The following is a 20,848-nucleotide window of genomic DNA, read 5'->3' on the forward strand; positions in this document are numbered from 1 at the left end:
ATTAATAACATATCCAAAAATTCAAATTTATATCTATACGTTGCCTGAATATTCGACTTACCTTAAACAATTCACATACTGGATAAAATTCATTAGTGGAGAATTTGTAAGGAGTATTCAGGAAGGTAAGCATTCTGGGCTTTGATCCAAACCCAGAGTGATCCCAATCCTGGGATAGAGATGATTAATCTATCATCGGTTAGATCATAATGCTTGCATACTTTTACCTGAAAGATCGAACCCTAAACTTCTGGTTGGTTTGCTCCCCTGGAGAGATGGCCAGTTTTACCCCAGTCAGATTTTGATGAGTGAATAATTTCAGAGGAAAAATTGACTCGTAGATTTCCACTGCTAGGTCGTGGACTAGCAAAAAAAAAGTCTTGAGAGGGTTTTGAGAATGTTTTCGTCGAAAGTCAATGACTGATGTGTTTTTATGTTTAGCCAATCAATTGGTCTTTCTAAAAAGTTAATTATAAAAGGATTCGGTCATTAATATGGGCATTACTTCAAAGGTGGCGGAAGTCCTGAGGTGTTTGTTTGGAATATAAATTTAAGTCCGCTTATCGTGTTATTGGGATGATTCATGTTTCCCTTCCTGTGCTTGATAACAAGACAAACAGCGCAAATCTGGACGGCAGGATATTTAAGGCATTTTCAGAGTACAAATCGATATATCGCCATGAATATGAAATTTTCGTAGTTTTGTGAAGTTTTATTATAGCAATTAGTATGATTCGAGTTTTCTCTTTCCCCCTCATCAAGTTGGAGTAAGTTCTTGCTAATATCGAATCGCATCATGAGCGCAAACCTTGGGGATGGAGGGACGTCATTTTAATCTTACCCAGGATGCAGTGGTGGATTAGCTATGTGGCAAGAGTAGCAAATGCTACAGGCCCCACGTAAGGGCTGTGCCGGTGGGTGCCCCAAATAGATTTACGAAGACTAAAAAAATAAAAAGCGGACAAATGGAAAGTGGATGAAGGGAGACAAATGGCCCCATTTGGGGGCTCCAGAAATCATACGCCTGTTGAGAGAATTTGCTGCATACTCGCATTGGTTTAGCCTGGCACTTCTTGGATGAAAAATTTTCGAAGGTCTGTGTAATTTTCTTACAGCAATTCGATATCGAAAAAGAGTATTTCTCTTTGCTTACAAAACAGTTAACTCCAGATGCATTTATATAGTTTCTCGTATATTTTTAAATGCAAGAACATTTTGTATCCCTACCAATCGCCTCTCGATCGCATATATAGAAAAAAAAAATATGGTTCTTGCATTTAAACAATAAAAGTGGGGCTACACTTCATGTACATGTTAGCACTGAAATGATGATGGCTTTTAGTTATAACATAGAGGTCTATTCAAGAGCATTATCCTATTGAAAAGTAAAGAATTCATAATTATTGTGTACACCATACGGCCACAGCCAAGAATTGAGACAACATACGTCAAAATCATATATATAAAAAAAAAGGTTCCGTTTCACTATCGCATTTTGTTGTATCGTGTGAGTAGTGCCTTGTGAGATCATACTCCATAATTTAAATTTGAGTACGCATGTGCTGTAGTAGATTCAGAGCGGTTATACAAAACATAGCGTAATACCTATTGTCTATTTAGTAGACTTGAAATATACCATCAAGAAACATTGTGAAAAACTCTTTGTCCCTTCTCCTGTTTTAAGTGAAAAATTTTATAAGTTCTGTGAATTCAAAAAAATCGATTTTATAAAATAAGCATGCGAAAAAGAATTAAAGTGTTTCTATTGTTGTGCGATAATAATAGTTTGAGCTTTTTAGTGTAAAAAAAAGGAGTTTTTATTTGTGTGTAATTTTCCTTAAAATTTTTGGTGAGATAAACAATGGCAGTTCCATTTAGTATTCCTGACGAACAAAATGATTCGGATATCATTTTAACGCAACGTTTATTGGATTTGTACCAATTGTTGTATGAAATTTTACTACAAAGACAACCGTTAACGCCTTTAGATGATACATGTAAGTAAAATGAAAAATTTTCGTTTAAGGGATGAGAATTATTCTAAAATGTCGCCATGAAACGCACATGTGTGGTTCAATCGTTCAAGCACAAGTGCATTTTATAACAAAGAAATGCATTCTATGAGTCATTGTTAAAAATATTTGCAGGTGTTTTGAAGGGGTTTGAAATTGATTTTGGATTTTTTTATTTTTTTTTTTAGTACAATCGGTTGTAAATGAACAAACTGAAAATGAAGTGGTAACGACCTTAGAAACGCCTTTTGTGGAATACGATGTACAAACGCAAGTTAAAAAGAAAAAAGTGAATCGTAGACGATTTAAAACGGAGGAAATTGTTGTGCCAGATGCTCCTGTAGTGCCAGAACAACGATCCATTTGTCCGGATTGGATTGGGGTTGGACGAAATTTACGAAAAATTGCTGATAATTTTCATGTAAGTTTAATTTTTCTTCTTTTTTTTTTTTGAGCTAGTTGAAACCTTTGAAAATTTTTGTTTTTATTTGGCCAAAGGATTTCCTAGTATTTTTTTATCATTGTTTAGAACCATTTTTTTTAAAGGATTCGAGCGGGATAATTTTTGAGATCCATTGTTGAGAAAAGTGATTATACAGAAAGATCAATGACCTTATTTTCAACCTCTTTAAATTTTTTTTGTAAACAAATTTTTATGTATTACAAGAAAAAGTCTAAACACTTTCAATTTTAAACATACTTTGCCGACGGAACTATCAAAAAAATTTAAAAATGGTGAATAAGTGAATAGAATTCTTTATTATCGGTAAAAATGTACAAAAAAACGGCTTTGAGCTTGAATAATTTTTTAGTTCAAAAAATTGTTTCAATTTTCCATAAAATAAAATGCTTTTTTGAAATACCAGAGACAAGAATTTGTTTGTTTAAATTATTTTAATAATAAACACGTTTTACTGTATTGAAATAATTTTCTTTTAAATTTAAAGTGCATGAATAATATCAGAGCCATCTATTAGCCTGAAATTAAACTACTACTTTTTATTTGTTAAATTTTTACGTACTGCATTTTTCTCAATAATGACGTTATTATTAACAATAATAAAGACGTTTTACTGTACATAATAAAATATTATTGTTCGTCTAAACCTGAAATACATGTTTATGATATCAGAGCCATCTAGTAATCTGAAATTAAACTAGATATTTTCCGCCACATTTACCTAATTTTTGTACAAGTTACGTATATTATAACGACGTTTTACTGTATTTTCTGCTATGGAAATAATAATTCAAATTCTTTTTCTAACAAACTAATGTGTTTGTTTGATAACAGAGCTGTCTATTAACATGCAATCAAACTAGACATTTTCTTACAAAGTTTTTGTCTAATTTTGTCAATCATTACGACGTTTTACTGTTATTTTTCCTTCTATAATAATTATTGAAATTGTTGTTCTGCCTAACAAAGGTGCATGTTTGATATCAAAATCATCAATTAACCTGAACATATAGAGTACATAAGGTTTTGTCTAGTTTATTCAATTATAACGACGTTTTACTGTATTTTTTGTATCCTAAATAGTTAATAAAATTTTTCTCCAAAACTTAAGGGCGTGTTTAAGGTATCTTGTCTGCATTTTTCCATAATTCCAATTCTTCGAAAATTCTACCTAGCTATTTTTAATTTTGAACGAATTTAGGTCTCATAACCCAACTCCCCCCCTCTTTCCGCCTCAAAATATAGCGGTAAGAACATCGTATTCTATTTAGAATCACATTCAATACAAAATTTATTCTATTTGAATTCCAACAATGCGAAATTGGTTCGATTTTTTTTTTTAACTTTTCTCCTTTTCTAATTGTTATAGAATTCAAAGCCATGCAATGAACCAGAAGTACCAGAATATTTCACCACACAAAATACCGATTTATTAACCACAATTGTTTCGCTATCACCATTTCGAGATTCACTTTGGTCGGCGGTATTCGTTGTCGGGTATCGAATTCTAAGTAATAATGCTCGATAAAATCAAATTTAAAAAAAAATATTTTAAAAAAAAAACAAACAAAATTGATCTATTTTTGTGATTTTATAGAAACCGATTTTTATTATTTGAAAATCGGTTTTTCTTTTTCAAATTTAAATAAAAAAATAATAATTGATAAAATATAGTTTTAATTATGAACAAAAAATATTATATATTAATAAAAGAAAAATATTTTTTAAAACGACGTAAAAAAAATACACGCATGCGCGTTCGTGGCATTTGGAAGAGATTAATGAAAATGATTTTTTAAGCTTTAGTTAGGCCAAAGTAAGGTTTTCGCCTGCAAATATATATATATACAAATATATATAGTTTTATATTGTGTTTTATAAAAAAAAAAGAGATGTAATTTTTTTTCACAAAGTGGTCCACAAAACTGGAACTGTGTATATTTTTTGTGAACCACTATGTACGTAAAAAAACGCCTTGTAATAAGCGTAAACACTGCCATTTTTTCAAAAAAAAAAGACAATCTTTAAAAAAAGAAAAAACAGTATTAAAAAAGAATATATTTTGTCGAAAATTTATTAGAAAAGAAAAGATGAAAATATGATCTCAAAAAATTTAATTTAATTCGAATCATTCTTCCATTTGTAGAGTAATTTATTACAAAAAAATCATAGTCAAAAAACAAAAAAAAATAAACTATTTCGATCGCAATAAATTTTTTAGCTTCCTTTTTCTTAAGCAGTAATTCAATAATAATTATATATAAAATATATATATTATATAGTACAGTAAAACCTGTTTTAAAATTAATATGACTAAAGGAAAACTCACTGACTAATATGTTCAGATAGAAAAATATATCTGAACGAAAAATATACTCCCTTTAATAGCCATGTAAATAAAAACAGTTTTCGAGGTATTAATCGATCGAATTTTCGTTTCACTGAATCTTTTTTTGTTTATCTTAAAAAAGATCTAACAAAAAAGGTATAATTTAGAAGACGAATTCTTAGAAAAGTTTAATCCAAGGCCTAAATAAATAATTATATGATGGTAGGGGATCTTTAGAGGGGGGCAGAGCTCTCTAAAAACAATCTAGTTATAAAATGTGTTAAATTTTCTTAAAAAAAGGAAAATTTGCTTTAACTCTCAGGATTTATTTAAATTTCAGTGACAAATTTTTCATGATATTTAATTTATAAACAGGTTTTACTATAAAAAAAAATATAGATCTCAAATTTGAGCTTGTCAAAATAATTATAATTTTATTGTAAAAAAAAAAGAAGTATATATTATATCGGTGTGCAATTGTTTAAAATAAAAATTACTATGGCAGGCCGAATAAAAAATTTATAGAAAAAGATTCTTTATATAAAAAAAAATTTTTTTTTTTTAGATTAATAAATGAAAATTTAAAAAAATGATCTCAGAAAACTTATAGTTAATAGCGAATTAAATATAGGAAAAATTTTATATGAAAAATCGGTGTAAAATCAGTGGGTTTCATTATAAATTTTCTTTGTAAAAAAGTTTGCAGTGCATACTTAAGAGAAAAATAAATATATTTATGTAAGGTGTTCCCGGAAAACAGTGGAAAAATTCAAAATCGAAGCATTGCTATGTTTGAATGTTATCACTGTTTTTCTTCACCCCTGTATAAGAAAACGCCACTGATTCAAAATTTAAACGATTTTAAACAATTTTTAGAATCGTTTAAATTAATCGAAAATTTGTAAAAACAAAAATTTCGAATTTTTTTTTTATTTTTTAATTTAAGAACAATGTATTGTGATAAATGAAAAATTTTTTATATAGGAAAAATGATGTCAAAGATTTTTTTTTGTGTGTCGCGCAATCAGTGAAAATTATAAATCGCCCCCAAACCCTCCCCCCTTTAAAAAAAAATACTCAAATTATATTGTTGAGAGAATTTTTAAGAAATAAGAAATAAACAAAACGAAAACAGAACCTTTTATGGGTACTGTTTGAGATCAATAACTTCAATGTGTATGGAGATTGCATTCATTACCAGTAATCCCATCTACATTTGAAATATCGAACTAAACAAACCATAATGGATATTAGTATTTAGTATGTAGTGCAATATACAGTGCGCTTCAAAAGTTTGTTGAAATTCGAGTAGTTTGAAAAAACATAAGTTTGGTTTTTTTTTAATCGTAATTACTAAAAATATGAAAATTAAAAAAAAAATTTGAAAATTATTTTCTTAAATGAAATCTTGCATCTCAAGTTCTTTTTTCGGCTGTGAGTATGTATAGTATAGTATAATGGTATAATAGGAGAAATTTCTAAAAGCTGAAAATCATTTAAGGAAGTCTTGTTATGGGGGATAAAATGTTAAATTAAAGAAAATCCTAAATTTGTTTATATTATGATACAACTAGCTGACCCAGTGAACTAAATACCGCCTAACAGTCAATGAATTTCGTGTTACTGGACAATTGCAATTTTACTCCAGCCCTCACTTGTCTCCCATTTTGTTAATAATTTCATGGGTTTTAATTTTTTAGAATTTTTAACTTTTGTTATTCATTCAGCAGGCGAAATAATTTTGAAAATCGATTAAGTAGTGGATTCAAAAATAACTGATTTTCATACAAACACCCATCACATTTCTCACCCCTAGTCGGAGGGGTGAGAAAATAGTTACTTTTTAATAGTTATTGACCGTGTTTAATTTGAGATAAACTTAATTAAAATTCGGATCTTTAACACTGATCGGTTTTTGAGATTGTTGAGATATAATAACGCAAATTTAAACAATTTTATTATTTCAATAGAAACAAGTGTATTTATTAATGTATTGTGGTTGTAATAGAAACAACTATTGTAGAAAATTTATTACACACTGAGTATTGTGATTTAGACTAAAATTATGTCCCATTTCACTACAAGATCATATACTCTTACCGCGCATATAATTCAAAACTTTTTGATAATATTGTAACAAGACAACGCCCTTGAAAGATTTATTCTGATTAACTTTAGCAAATGATATGTAATCCTAACTCAAATTGTTTAAAATTTCGAAAAAAATTTCAACGAACTTTTGAAAGTCACTGTAAGTCACTTGTCTACATTTACCTAAATATTAATACCCTGACGCGTACATAGATGTCTCTACAATAAGTTACCGCTATTTTAATATGAACAAACGATGGCTTTAAATTAGAAAAAAAAAATGTATATAATGAAGTTTTTTTAGAAAATTCTCTCGCGTAAAAAAAATTTTCTTACATGACATTTTACGTAAACTTTTACACTGATTGTGGGAATTATCAAAGAAAAAAAAAAACCGAATTCTGTATGTGAAAACAGAATTTAAATTTTCACGGATCGTGGTGGGTAGTGAAAATATGAAAAACTGGGCCAGATCCGTTCCCAGGGATATTATTATAAAAAAAAATACAAAAAATTTATATATCTAAACCATTATTATACTTAGATTAATCTTTGTATGAAAAATTTTTTTAAATAAAATTTTCCAATCTTTTATATATACAATATATCAATCGATACTTTACGATTTTTATTTTCCTGATTTTCTTTCTTTTAGGATTCAACAGAAAAAAAACGTTGTATTCAGTTCCTTATCCTGGAAACCGAACGTCTTACATGACTTTTATCCGTCACTGTGTTTGGATTGTAGTAAAAGTATGAGACTTATTGCATCATATCCTGCCTTTGCGGTCGTTATTTCCATAAGTAGGTAAAATATTGTTAATTTTAGTCACCAAGTTTGTAACGCTTAGAAATATTGATGATACATACAAAATTTTGGTAAAGGTGTTCATAAAAATCAACACTTGATTTAGTCCATTTTCGTTTGTCCGCCCGTCCGTCACACGATTATTCAAAAACGAAAAGAGATATCAAGCTGAAATTTTCCAAGACCTACGTCAATCTATCGAAAGTCTTGATTATTCACTCAATGACCTAATATGAGATGTAACTCCAGGCTAATTGCATTGAACCTGAGTTCCCCCACTATTAGAAAATTAGAAAGGAGCTGCATTAGAAAAGCGAATTCCCTCAAAAATTCAAAAATATTTTTTGCGCATACTTTCAACATACTGCGTGCGAGAGCTTGTATAAAAATAACAATAATTTAAATTGCATATATTAATACATCAAATGCCATCTCGTTGTCAAAAATATAACTATTTCATCCAAATTTGTTGATTTATTTTATATTAATTTTTGTACCATGTATATATCAAGGTATACTAAGTTTAGTCCCAAGTTTGTAACGCTTTCAAATATTGATGTTACCAACAAAATTTTGATATAAGTGTTCATAAAATCACCTAATTAGTCTATTTTCGGTTGTCTGTCTGTGGTCACGATAACTCAAAAACGAAAAGAGATATCAAGCTCCATTCAAAATCCCAATTGGTCTTGAAAAAGAATTACCCCTGCGATCCTTATGTGCCCAGAGTCATCAAAAGGTTAAAGTATAAAGTCTTCAGAACATATTCAGAACGATATGTTCTGAATATGATCCAAGTGATCGAATGTATACATAACAATTAATTTTTCTTTGAAAAATTTAAAAAAAAAAAAGTGGATTATGCAAATAAATTTACATATACAAATATTACATTTGTTGTTTTAATCTTATTATGGAATTCCACAAAGTAAATCTCAACACATTGAATACTAAGGAATTTTATATAAACAGTTCAATTGCCACCCTGTGAAAAGTGATTGTTCCTTTTTTTGAACCATATTGTAAAATTCACCCCCTAACAAAATATTAAAAAAAAAAAATATTAATGAACCGTAGAAAACAGGAAAATAGTTAAAATAAAATTTAATAGTTTGCAATTAAAATGACAATATTGTGAAAATAGTAGGTATTTTCATTGATTTTCCATGACAGCAAGGACAGAACGACAGACTTATTTTCATGTGTTCTGTTGTTGAGTCATTCATATTTGAATGAGTTATTAAATCAATTAAAATTGATTGTTGGTAAAACAATTTAAACCGACAACGACGCCACATACGACCGCGACGCTCCAAAATGAAAATACCAAACATAATGAGTTTTCCACCCTTAGCGGCGTATCATCGTTGCGCATTGATTCAACTCATACACGCATGGATTTTCATAGATATTTGCGCATTAAACAACACTACCCCGAGCACATATAATATGTTTTTGTAACAAGAAAATTCAATCAAATCAAAAAGAAAAATTTTTTAGAATTCAAAACAAATGTGTTTCCATTAAAAATTTTCATTTTTCCCGTCAACATTTATTTACTGAAATTGGTATGAATTTTATTTGACTTTTTTTTTTTTTTTAAATTTTTAATTAAAAAATTTTTTTTGACAACAAATTTTTGTAGAAAGAAAATCTGGCGCCCGTAATTAATGTTCACTTGAACGCAATTCCTAGCATCGATGAGAATACTTCCAGAAAAATAACAACGATTATTGACGAAACAAAATCCTGGAATTTATCCAGAAAAAGTATCATAGATAAAAAACCACAACGCAATTCTAGCAAAGACGCATTATGCAATCCGAAAAATTTATCGTTGTCTTCATCACCAGTATCCAGACGACGACCAATGTTAGCTTATCGAAATTATCATCCCACATTGTAAGTCGAACTAATTTTTTTTTTGTGTGTCTAGTTTTTTGACGTAGTACGATAAATCAATTTTTGAGGTCATTTACACTGACTTTCAATATCACAGCTTTATTTATAAGTTCGTAAATTGTCGTTGCAAATTTAATTAGCTTTTGAATTTATTATTTTAATCCTCTGTCAAAAATACACTCGTCTACAAAAGTTACGAGACACCAATTTAGAAGTTTCTGTAAATTTTGATGCGCTTACTTTGTAATTTATTTAAGAAAGTATTAGTAGCCTTATTTTTTATAGAATTTTTAATGAATTTAGACGTAAAGTAAGAATAAAGTTTTTCGAAATATGGCTTAATTTTCGAAATATCGAAGACTGAATACTTAAACCGAAATTTATAATCTATATTTCAAAAATTAAGCCAGATATTGAAAAATTTTATTAGTATACCATGTACAGGATGGTCCATTTTACACTATGCATCTGAATACCTCGCCAAAAGCGCCATCTCGTATTTCTTCCGAAAGCTTTCGATTTTTCGAAAATGTTTTAAACAAAAATTGTTACTTTTTTTGTGAAGATCAAATTTCTAACTTAAAGTGTTATTCTATCTCTTACCGTTTAGAATATAAATTAGTTATTAAAGAAACCCGAAAAACTAGGTCCGCCTTAAATAAAATTTGACCCAAAAAAAATACAAAAATCGTATCCATTTAACGATTGAGTCAGTAGTTTTCGAGAAATCGTCAGAGATCGATGCCAGAAGTCGTTTTTTAAAAAAAATATTCGCCTAATCCACTAATGAACACGATTTTTGAATTTTTTGGGGAAAAATTATCTTACTTACAAAGTTTAATCAGAATCGAAAATACTAAATTTTTATCGATTTTTTTTCTTTACTTTGGTATCCCTTAGAAAAAATCGAAAAAAAACGTTAAAAAATTTCGTTTCCGAAATTTATAACGCAAATTAGACCCAAAAAGTTCAAAAACCGACTTTATTTGAAGGAATGAACGACTATTTTCTGAGAAAAACGATATCTACGATCGATTTCTCGAAAACTATTAGCCCACTCGTTAGGTTGATGCGATCAACCGTTTGGCAGATAGCGACTTTGCAGCTTCAGGATATTATCTCTATGGAAAGGACCCACTGAAACTACCCTTGGTCGCAGACCTATAAAATACTCCCAATTTTGGTATTTTTTGGGTCAAGTTTACCTTATAAACAGAGTTTTTTCAAATTGCGAAACAAAAAATTGTTTCATTTACGAGTTTAGCCTCACTTTTTGTGTTCTTTGCACGCCATAAAAATTTCAGCTTGATATTTCTTTTCATTTTTGAGTTATCGTGCCCACATACAGGCGGGACAGACAACCGTAAATAGACTAATTAGATGATTTTATAAACATCAATTTTTTTAGCGTTACAAACTCGGGACTAAACTTAGTATACCTTGATATACATATAGTGCCTCTATACAGGGTATAAAAACAATTGAAATCCTGTCATACACTTTTAAATTATTTGCAAAAATTGTTGCAAATTTTTAGGTGGTCTATGGGAGCCTTTAAAATAAAAAATATTGAACACAATTACCGTGTAAATAATATTAAAATATTCTCTCGATCTGATTTGGTCAACCTTGTGAATATGACTTTTGATCGAAACTATTTATAGTTTGAAACGAAAACCTTGCGATTTGAAAAACATCACATCTACAGCGACACAAAAAACAAAATAACGATGCGTCATTAACGTATAATGCTTAAATCGTTACCAAATGGATATATTTAAAAATTATTTATCCGAAATATTTCATCCACCGATTATTGTGTTCACATTAATTTTCATAATTTTTTGTAAAATTTTATTAAAATTCAACGATAATAATAAAAAGGATGTTGAAACTGTTGAAACATCGCATGGAATTCATGAAATTGTAAACATTGTGTTCGATTGCCAAAATCAATATGTGCCAGAACACTTCAAAGATAATAAAAAAACAATCGAAACAAATCGATCAAAAAAACAATTGAATGATCAAGCGAAACGATGTGTGTCAATAGCACGAGCCGATGTGAAAATTCGATGTTGGTGGGTCTAAATACCAGAAGAAAATTTCTAAATTTCGGTACATTTTTAAATATTGAGTTTTCTTCAGTTTAAAAAAAATATCATACATATTTGTAATGTATTTAAAAATTTTTCAAAAAATCGTTTATGACGCTTTTGGAATTCATTTGTGGTATTCAAATTCAGTTTTTGTTTATTGTGGTTTCCAAAAAAAAAAAAAAATTGTGAATCGAGTTTCCTTCGAGTGAGATTGTGATCAAAGTATTTTATTCGTGTAAGAGGTGTTTTCGGATCAAACAAGTCGTGATGGCTATGGTCTTTGGGAACCAAACTCCATAGCTTTCTGATTCAATTACGAGGCCCGATCAAGATTGGGAGGATATCAGTTCAAGAGTTACGTCAGGGGAGGGTAGCAATGAACATGAATTCAAGCTGCCTAATTTTCTTGATATACAGGGAATTTTTTTAAGTTGACATTTGCTTGAAATACGCAAAATAATTTGTATCGATAAAATTCTTGAAGCGAAAAATGTTGGATGTGTAGGCACACATCTTACGCAGACATTAAACTTGACCTAGGTTTTCAAGCTCAGTCTACTCCATAACTGGTAATCGATAGATGAACACTTTCAATAAAAATTGTTGTTATTGATTATAAAAGTAACAGTTTATGTTCGAAAATTTTTTTTTGCAAACCGTACAGTTTAGGCAAAAACGGACTGAAAAGTTTTATCCAAAATTGTTTTTTCGTATCAAAATTGTTATTTCTAAACTATTCGATTTACAAAAAAATGTTTGCGTATTTATAAAGAAAAACTTTCTAATTTATAGCGTTCATCTAATGTTTGCCATTTATGAATCAGAGTGAGGTTTTAATTGTATCTGAAAACTTAGATCGAATTCGATGCCGGTATAAGATGTGTGCCTTTGAATCTAACATTTTTTTTCGTTTGAAGCATTTCCTCGATTCATCGAATTTCAAACATATGTCAACTTAAAAAAGACGTATATTTTTTTGGCATGAAAATAATTTGCAGTTTAATTTGCGGTAGATATTTAATTTTAAACATTGGGTACTTTTATATTTTATGAACGCCATATTCTAATTCCAATGTCGTAAGGCCAGTGTTTCAAAAACTACAGAATGGGTTCTTGATTTGATAATAAAAAACTACGTTCCATCCAAGAGAGGGCCACATAGAGAGGGGAGAGGGTCCAAAGAGGGTGGAATTGAGCCACGTAGTTTATCGTGGATAGATTTCGACCTGACGCATGAGGAGTGGACACCCTAATGATAATATTTTGCCCTCGTTGAAAATACTATTAATATTTCAGACAGTAAACTATAGAAAAAGTGTCGGCGTCGGACACTTTTTTTTACATAGTTCTTTCTAAATATTCCCAAAAATACTCGTCTAATTTCACGTTTTTAGTGGGTAAAAATTTTCTGATCAAAATCTCACTTGGAGAGGATTCTACTGAATGAATGGTTGCTTTAAAAATTCTAATACTGAATGTATATTTTTTAGGTCAGAGCCTCGGCCGCCGGTGTCAATCGAACCGGAGAATACTGATATACGAGTGGATGCATTTGAGATAGATGCAGCATGGGATGATGATCTAAACGGAGCATCGAAGCGATCAGAAAGACCAAAAGATGTAACGATTGAACCGCCCTCAACGCACTTGGGTGGTGGCACTTTAACGCCTTTATCCACATCCACCGAACTATCATTTCCAAGTCCATTTCTGGAGGCAACAAATAGTTTTCTTAAAATCAAGCAAAAAATTTCATCGCCATTATCACCATTGAAATCAGCGTTGTCTGAATGGTGGCTGTCTTCATCTTCAAGCACTAAATCAAAGACTGATGATCAACAATACACTTTTCATAAAAGACCATTAGATTTTCCACGTATCGATAACGCAGATGATATCACTGCAACGGCTAATTTACGACCAACACGACCAAAATCGATGTTAGATCAATATTTACCGATATTACCGGAAACGGAACCACAATCAATGTCATTACAATCGATACAATCAAAACATGAACGTGACCGTTATAAGTCACAGTCGTCAACATCTGACATCGATCTACACGACCTGGATGACGACGACCCATATTTTATTAAATCAACTGATAGTATTTTAGATACGAATAAAACCAACGATTTTTATGTTAGGAGCTTATTTGACGATAATCTATCGAAAATTAATACACCAGGTTAGTACTCGTATTTACAGGATATTTGAAACTTTTGGTCTATAAGAAAGCAAATTAGAAATTTTTGGGTTAAAATTTGCAAAATCTCTCTCTTGCTTCACAGGAAACACAATTAGTCCTACAGCTTGAATAAACATTAAGATATTTTTGGGGAGCGACACTTCATTTATTCCACTTAAGTGAAAATCAATTCACTCAAAATGATGATGTGAGGAAGTTTCACATTCACACAGAATGTATATTCCAGTTTTCTGCATATGATTATTGAGTTTACATTGGCCTGTGAAAATATACTCTAATGATTTCTCGCCAGTTACAAACGCTATGGAATCTTTTTCCACGAAAAGCCTTTTAAAATCGTTTTTGCATGGTCCCATGTACATTATTTTATTCTAGCTTTAATACTTCAAGAAATGATTCTGAACCGTTGAGAGGCGTAGATGAACCCATTTTGAGTAATTTTTCATTTATTAACCACGCAGAAACCTTGCCAACTGTTATATTTTCAATCCCCTCCAAAAATAAATTGCGAAAATGAGATAGGTTAGGTTAGGTTAGGTTATATTGGCTATCCACGAAGGACACACTTAGGCGATAGAGCCCATTGTGATACCATATATGTGTTTTACCACCTTTCCCCTCCAGCTCCTCAATTTCAGAGGCTGAGTGCACCTCCTTCATACATATACCATGCACTACCCCAGCCCATCACAACTATTAATTAAATTAATTTTGTTGCGACGGCGGGAATCGAACTCGCTACCCTAAGCATACCGCGGTCGGAATTGGTTACGCCTTAACCAACTGAGCTAATAGGGCGATTAAAATGGGATACCTTGGCCTTTTTATAAAAATTAAACTAATAATATTTAAATTTTGTAGGGCCATCGAGTATTCTAGATTCTACATCTACAAAATCTTCGTTGTTATCGAGTGGTACTGGTTATCGACCTATAACCCCCGTACCAAGGGGTAAAACTTGTACTCATGAAATTGATACAGAAGTGACAAATGACTGTGATCGTACATATTTCTGGCGTAAAACAGTATTAGCACCAACAAAATTAACAATAAACACAGCCGATTACCATTTACCTCAGGAAGCTTCCGAAGAATACTGTTATGGTGGCTACGAAAAAGTTGAAATTGGACAAACATATTTAGATCGATATTTAATTATACGTAAAATTGGTTGGGGACATTTTTCTACAGTTTGGTTAAGTGGTGATAAATTGTAAGTTTTTCATTCATTTTTCTAACAGGTTTTTCAAAATGACTGAGCTATTTCGAAGGTGCAATATCCGTAAGTAAGTCGGACGGAGAAGTAAAACCAAAAGATGTGTCGCTAATAAGATTTGTCCTTATATTTTTAGCAACATTTTCCGAAAATGGAATGAATAGTAATTTCGAGTTGTTTTAAAACTGCAAGTAAAAGTTGAAAAGCCAGGAAAATCAATTTGACTGGCTTTCAGGAGTTCGAACTTACATTTATTCGAACGGTTTTTTTATATAGTGTTCAAGGACACTTTTTGGTAAATTTTCAACGACACATTTCACGTCTCCATCCCACTTCCTTTGCGATTCACTTTCGAACAAATTTGAGACGCTCTGCAATCATCCAAAGAGGCGATCGAAATTTCCTAACTTCTATTCGAAAAATACACAAGGGGGGCTTTGTGCTTATAATTTATTAAATGGAATTTTATGCTGAAATTACTCGGTACTTGTCGGAGCTGAGGACAGGCGAGGGTCAGTTTTCGATAGTCAATCGAAGCGAATTCTCGCAAAGGTCGAGTGCATACTGCAATAGAACCGCACTTATGCAACGATTTCTCATACATTTATGAAAATTTTCCGTTTTTTATGTTTTCAACTTATCGCACAAGTCTTTGGAAGTATACTTGATTGACCTCCTGATTTTCTAAACTTAATCAGCACTACATCAATCAATTGGACCTCGAAAAGGACCTTGCGATCATTTGAAAACATAAACTTGTGATTTTCCTGCTGTGTCCTCTCTGCCAAAAACCGAGTTATTTGAGTATGCCCTGATCAAAGTCTCAGTTATCAAGATAGCCTTGTTGTAGCCAACGACCAATACAGTGGAACCCCGGTAATCCCGGACTACCGGGATTCCACTATATTTAAATTCTTTGACTTTTTTATAATCTCAAAATCCCTGCTATTTTCCTGTCTTCCAGATTGATCGCAATCCGATTACCAGAATTTTTTTTCCCGAAATTTTAATAATTTGATATTCTGTTTTGGTTACAGATTAAAACGTTTAGTTGCAATAAAAATAGTTAAAAGTGGTAAAATATTTTCGGAGACCGCACAAGATGAGATCTCATTGTTACGTGACGTATCGATTGTCGGTACCGATAATAAAAAATTTGATTATTTTGTACGAATTTACGATCAATTTGAGTTTCGTGGCGATAATGGCAAACATAAAGCAATAGTTTTTGAATTGTTAGGATGTAACTTATATAAGTTGACAACATTGACTCTAGGAATTGGTGTTGATATGACTTACGTGAAAATAATTACACGTCAAGTGTTGGAAGGCTTAGTGTTTCTACATGAAGAATGTGGCATTATACATACCGATATTAAACCAGAAAATATATTGATTGCTGGCAGTCCTGAATATCATCGAAAAGTTGTTTTAAATGTTGCGAAATGGTTACAAGTTGAAATGCCATGGCCTAAACAATTTGGTAGGTAGATTTTTTTAGGCTTATTTAGGCTTAGGTAACTTATCCAAATTATAGAAGCTAATAGGGAAGTAAATTAACTCGGAGTTCAAAAGCAACTCGTTGAAAATTTGACGATAGACAGTTGAAAGGATGATAAAATAACTTATTTAAGTTTCTCGAGCCTTGGTGGGAAGAAAGAATAAGTCTTAGGAACTTTGAATAAATCTGAATTTCTCAACGTTTTTGGACTGTCTAATTCAGAGTTACCCAGACTTATTAAGGCTGAATTAAACAGTCCAAAAATGTTGATTCAGAGTTCCTAACATTTTTTCAGAGTTTCTAAGACTTATTAAGACTTATTCTTTCTTCAAATATTTTTCCCACGAGAGTGTAAGAATTACCTTTCTCTCTATCAAATTACCTTTCAAACAGAAAAAAAGTCATTTAAATCGTTTCACGTGTTTAAGAGCTACCATGTCACAGGCAGACATATCTAGCGGTCAAACTTATAACACCTCGTTTTAGCGTCATTTTTCAAAAACGCCATGTTATAGAAATTTTAAGATGTTCCAAATTTTCAGAGAGTTGTTCGAGGCCAACATTGACATTTTCGAGGCCAAATTTCTAGGTTTTTTCGGTTTTAATCCAAACAAATGCATTTTTGATATGTTTTTTTTTTTTAAATTTTAGTAAGCAATTGGAATGAAGATCGAGATTATATTTTAAGTAAAAAAGTTAAGAATGATATTATAGAATTCCTAAAATCAATACATATCTCACGATGTAGTTGCAATAACGATCAAGTAAGTGTTTTTCTATCTCTTACACACTCTGTACATTTAATTTAAAAAAACTCCACATTTACAGTGTGTATAAGGGATAAAAATAATTAATTAATAATATTATTGTTACAGTTTAATCATAATGATTATATTAAAAGACTAAATGAAATATTTAATTCAAATACTCAGTTTACCAAAGATTTTCCACCGGAAATTAATGTGTTCCATGTACCATCACCGAAAAATTTACGAATTAAAATTGCTGATTTGGGCAATGCATGTTATGATGTAAATATATTTTTATTTTATTTTTTATTGGCTAACTTTTACGGATTCGAGAAGTGAAAAATATAATAAGAGAAAAATAAGAGTAAAATAAATAATTTCCGAAAATCTGACATTTTTAGAAATTCAGAAATCCTTACCCTCGCCATTCTGAGATATCATTGCAGGTAACGTTTTTGATATGTAATGCTTCTTGGAAATCCGTTAGAGTTAATCCTTAACTTCTGGCTGAATGAATCCAAAAAGTTCTAAAATACTTTTTATTTAATTTGTTTCAAATTAGCATACGCATTTCTGTGATCAAATTCAGACGTGTCAGTATCGGGGTCCAGAAACAATTTTAGGTGCTAAATATACATACTCAGCTGATATATGGTCGTTAGCGTGCGTCGTATTCGAATTAGCAGCTGGTGATTACTTGTTCGATCCGCGTGCAAGCTCAAAAGGTGAATATTCATGTGATGACGATCATTTAGCTCATATGATTGAATTGTTAGGACCCATGCCTGATCATGTATGGAAAAGTGGAAAATGGTCTGATAAATTTTTTACAAATGATGGTAAGTAAATCCGCTTTTTTATTTTAACTCTTTAGTTTTAAGTTTTAATTACTCTCCCCCCCTCCTCCGCTCCAAACCACCCCAGTAAGAAACAATCAAAAAATAAAAATTTGGCCCCGGAAATTGGAGTGTGGTATGTTGAATTTAGAGTTTTAGACCCCGAGTTCATGATCAGCAACCAAAAAATCTTCCTACAGCTAATTCCGGCGGCAAAATATTCATTTTATATACTGTTTCTTTTTGGGGTGGTTTAAGGGGGCTCAAACTCCCTCAATTTTCAAACCAAGAGGTTAGTATTGACGAATTTTCCTAAATGCGTAAGGAAACGTAGAAAAATGATTTTTTCAAATTGATGCTATCCGACAGGTTTCCAAGTTTTTTCGGCTTATTAATTCGACTTAAAATTGTTCGAAACGACACATTAAGCCTAAAATTGTATCCTTTTTCTTAAAAACTGTCAGACAGCAAATTATTTTAACGGTATTTTGTTTGGATTTTTCTTTTTAGGTAAATTGAGAAGGATATCCGAATTGAATCCATGGTCCATAGCTCAAGTTTTAGAAGAGAAATATGAATTTAGTGATCGTGATGCTGTCGATTTTGCAGCCTTCTTAAAACCAATGTTGGATTTTGATGCAAAGACGCGGGTTTCAGCACGTGAATGCTTAAAACATCCATGGCTGAATATATGACGACCTTAAACAATTTTTAAATTAATTCAATTATTTCAATTAATTCGCGAGTTGACAAATTTTTATTACTTTTGGAGTAGAAATATTATAGTCTGTGAGTTAGAAACACTTGATTATCGTTAGACGCCAAAAAACCTGGCATCGATAGATAGATAAGACCAGAACCCCACTTTTCCATATGATTTTCAACCCTCCTAGTGATATCGAGGGGTGTTTAACCCCTCATTACAGTTGTGGGAAAATATACAGAACCTAAACGAGCTGTCAAAAACTCGAGACGTGGCTTTGTAAATTAGCCCTCCGAAATTTTGTCCTCCAAAAGTGATACATGGGGTCGCTGCCCTCGTTAAATTTACATACTTTTACAGGGAATACCAGTACCATTCGGGGATTGGTTCCAGCAGTTTTAGGTCTTGCATCTTTTCCGAAAACTTTGAGGGGGGGCTAAAATCTTCAGTATCATTCAGGAGATTGGTAATCATATGAAAAAGTGTGATTCTGATCTGATCTACAATTTATGTCAATGCCAGGTTTTAGGTAGCTGACGACATTCAGATGTTACTAGCTCACGGACTATTAATGTAAAAGATAGATTAAAAATTATTGTGAGATCTACGGCCTTGAATCAATTCAAATCCTGGACTTATTCTTCTAAGAACATTGGGCGAAATGATTAGAGATTCTCAGATACTGAAAAACGGTTAATCATATTCGTCCAGGATGTAATATTCAGAAATGGGTCCCTAATTCAACATGAATTTTTATTCTAGGAAAATTTTCGAATTTAAAATAAAAAAAGTTTTTAAACAATTAACAATCAACTTTAAAACAATCATTTAACAGACGTTTAATATAATAAGCATTGCCTCCTACACAATGGCGTCATAAAACTGTGATTTATAAGGTGATCCAAAAGTACCAAAACTGACACATAGATGGCGACTTTAATAGTATTCATTGACGATTAGTAATTCGTATCAATCTACAAAAGATTCGAGTCAAAAGTTGATGGTATTTGGATTAATTAGTTCTAGAGATATTGTACGATGGTAGAGATCTAAACAAGTTGTTAGAGAAGGATAGAGAAGTTCACAAGCGCCATTCTGGTCAATTTTAGAACTGTTACTTTCTGTTTTCAGCTGGACACTCTTTTACTCCATAATCCCTATGTATTATAAATGTGAAAGTAAGGATGTTTGTTTGTTTGTTTATTACGCCTTCACCCAAAAACTACCAAATGGATTTGAATGAAACTGAACAACAATATAGCTCATACACCAGAACAACACATGAGCTATAATTTATAAAGACATGTTGATCATCATTTTGAATCATAAATTAAAGATTTCTGTAAAAATAAATTCATAACCACCTTTTCTGATATACTCAATGAAATATGACTATTTTACATTTTAAAAAATTGAAAACTGTGTATATATATTTTAGTTGTGTAAAAAAATCCCTTCGAGTGTTATGGAAGGGGGATAAGTGAGATCAAGAGAGGTGGAGGCTATAAAGCGGTGGGTATCAAGCTAGTACTAGCTAAAAATAATATAAATATGCTATTAAAGTTGCCATCTATGTGTCTATTTTGGAACTTTTCAGGCGACCACTTTCATTTAATATAACGTGACATGTAGCTTAAAAAATTGAAGTGTTTGTCAACTCTCGGATTATTTTCAAAAATAAAATATTAAAAAAAAAAAAGTATATTTATATAGATTATTTGATGAAAAAAAAAAATGATGCCACAAATATCAAGAAAATTATATATTTAGGAACATGTTTTGTGATTTAGCGAAAAAAAAGAGAAATGATATAAAAAAAAGTTCCAAAAAAATAAAGAATTATAAATAAATTTTTCAATTATGTTTGAATGTAATTTTTAAATTATTCAACAACCAAAACAAACAAAAAAAATTAAAAAGCCAGAAAAAA

General features: G+C 31.0%; 2 protein-coding genes across 2 annotated transcripts; both read left to right on the forward strand.

The window, feature by feature from the left end:
• Nucleotides 1–1,366: 1,366 nt before the first annotated feature.
• Nucleotides 1,367–4,028, forward strand: LOC123302529. The gene is made up of 3 exons (XM_044885499.1): nucleotides 1,367–1,997; nucleotides 2,201–2,433; nucleotides 3,842–4,028. Exons 1-3 carry the CDS (start codon nucleotides 1,862–1,864, stop codon nucleotides 3,998–4,000), a joined length of 528 nt encoding a protein of 175 aa, XP_044741434.1. The 5' UTR covers nucleotides 1,367–1,861; the 3' UTR covers nucleotides 4,001–4,028.
• Nucleotides 4,029–8,613: 4,585 nt separating this feature from the next.
• On the forward strand, nucleotides 8,614–20,160 carry LOC123303029 (protein kinase dsk1-like). Its single transcript, XM_044886124.1, has 11 exons — nucleotides 8,614–8,628; nucleotides 9,346–9,602; nucleotides 11,140–11,233; nucleotides 11,487–11,683; nucleotides 13,192–13,892; nucleotides 14,775–15,126; nucleotides 16,167–16,612; nucleotides 17,282–17,394; nucleotides 17,506–17,661; nucleotides 17,942–18,218; nucleotides 18,726–20,160. Exons 1-11 carry the CDS (start codon nucleotides 8,614–8,616, stop codon nucleotides 18,908–18,910), a joined length of 2,793 nt encoding a protein of 930 aa, XP_044742059.1. The 3' UTR covers nucleotides 18,911–20,160.
• The last annotated feature ends 688 nt before the right edge of the window (nucleotides 20,161–20,848 follow it).

Source organism: Chrysoperla carnea, chromosome X, assembly GCF_905475395.1.
Source record: "Chrysoperla carnea chromosome X, inChrCarn1.1, whole genome shotgun sequence".
NCBI classification, from domain to species: Eukaryota; Metazoa; Arthropoda; class Insecta; order Neuroptera; family Chrysopidae; genus Chrysoperla; species Chrysoperla carnea.

Bases quoted from the DNA above. Each gene is read 5' to 3' on its own strand.
- LOC123302529 (XM_044885499.1), top strand. From the start codon at position 1,862: ATGGCAGTTCCATTTAGTATTCCTGACGAACAAAATGATTCGGATATC. The intron at 1,998-2,200 runs GTAAGTAAAATG...TTTTTTTTTTAG, and splicing joins AACGCCTTTAGATGATACAT to TACAATCGGTTGTAAATGAA. The intron at 2,434-3,841 runs GTAAGTTTAATT...TAATTGTTATAG, and splicing joins AAATTGCTGATAATTTTCAT to AATTCAAAGCCATGCAATGA.
- LOC123303029 (XM_044886124.1), top strand. The intron at 11,684-13,191 runs GTGGGTCTAAAT...TATATTTTTTAG, and splicing joins GATGTGAAAATTCGATGTTG to GTCAGAGCCTCGGCCGCCGG. The intron at 15,127-16,166 runs GTAAGTTTTTCA...TTTTGGTTACAG, and splicing joins TGGTTAAGTGGTGATAAATT to ATTAAAACGTTTAGTTGCAA.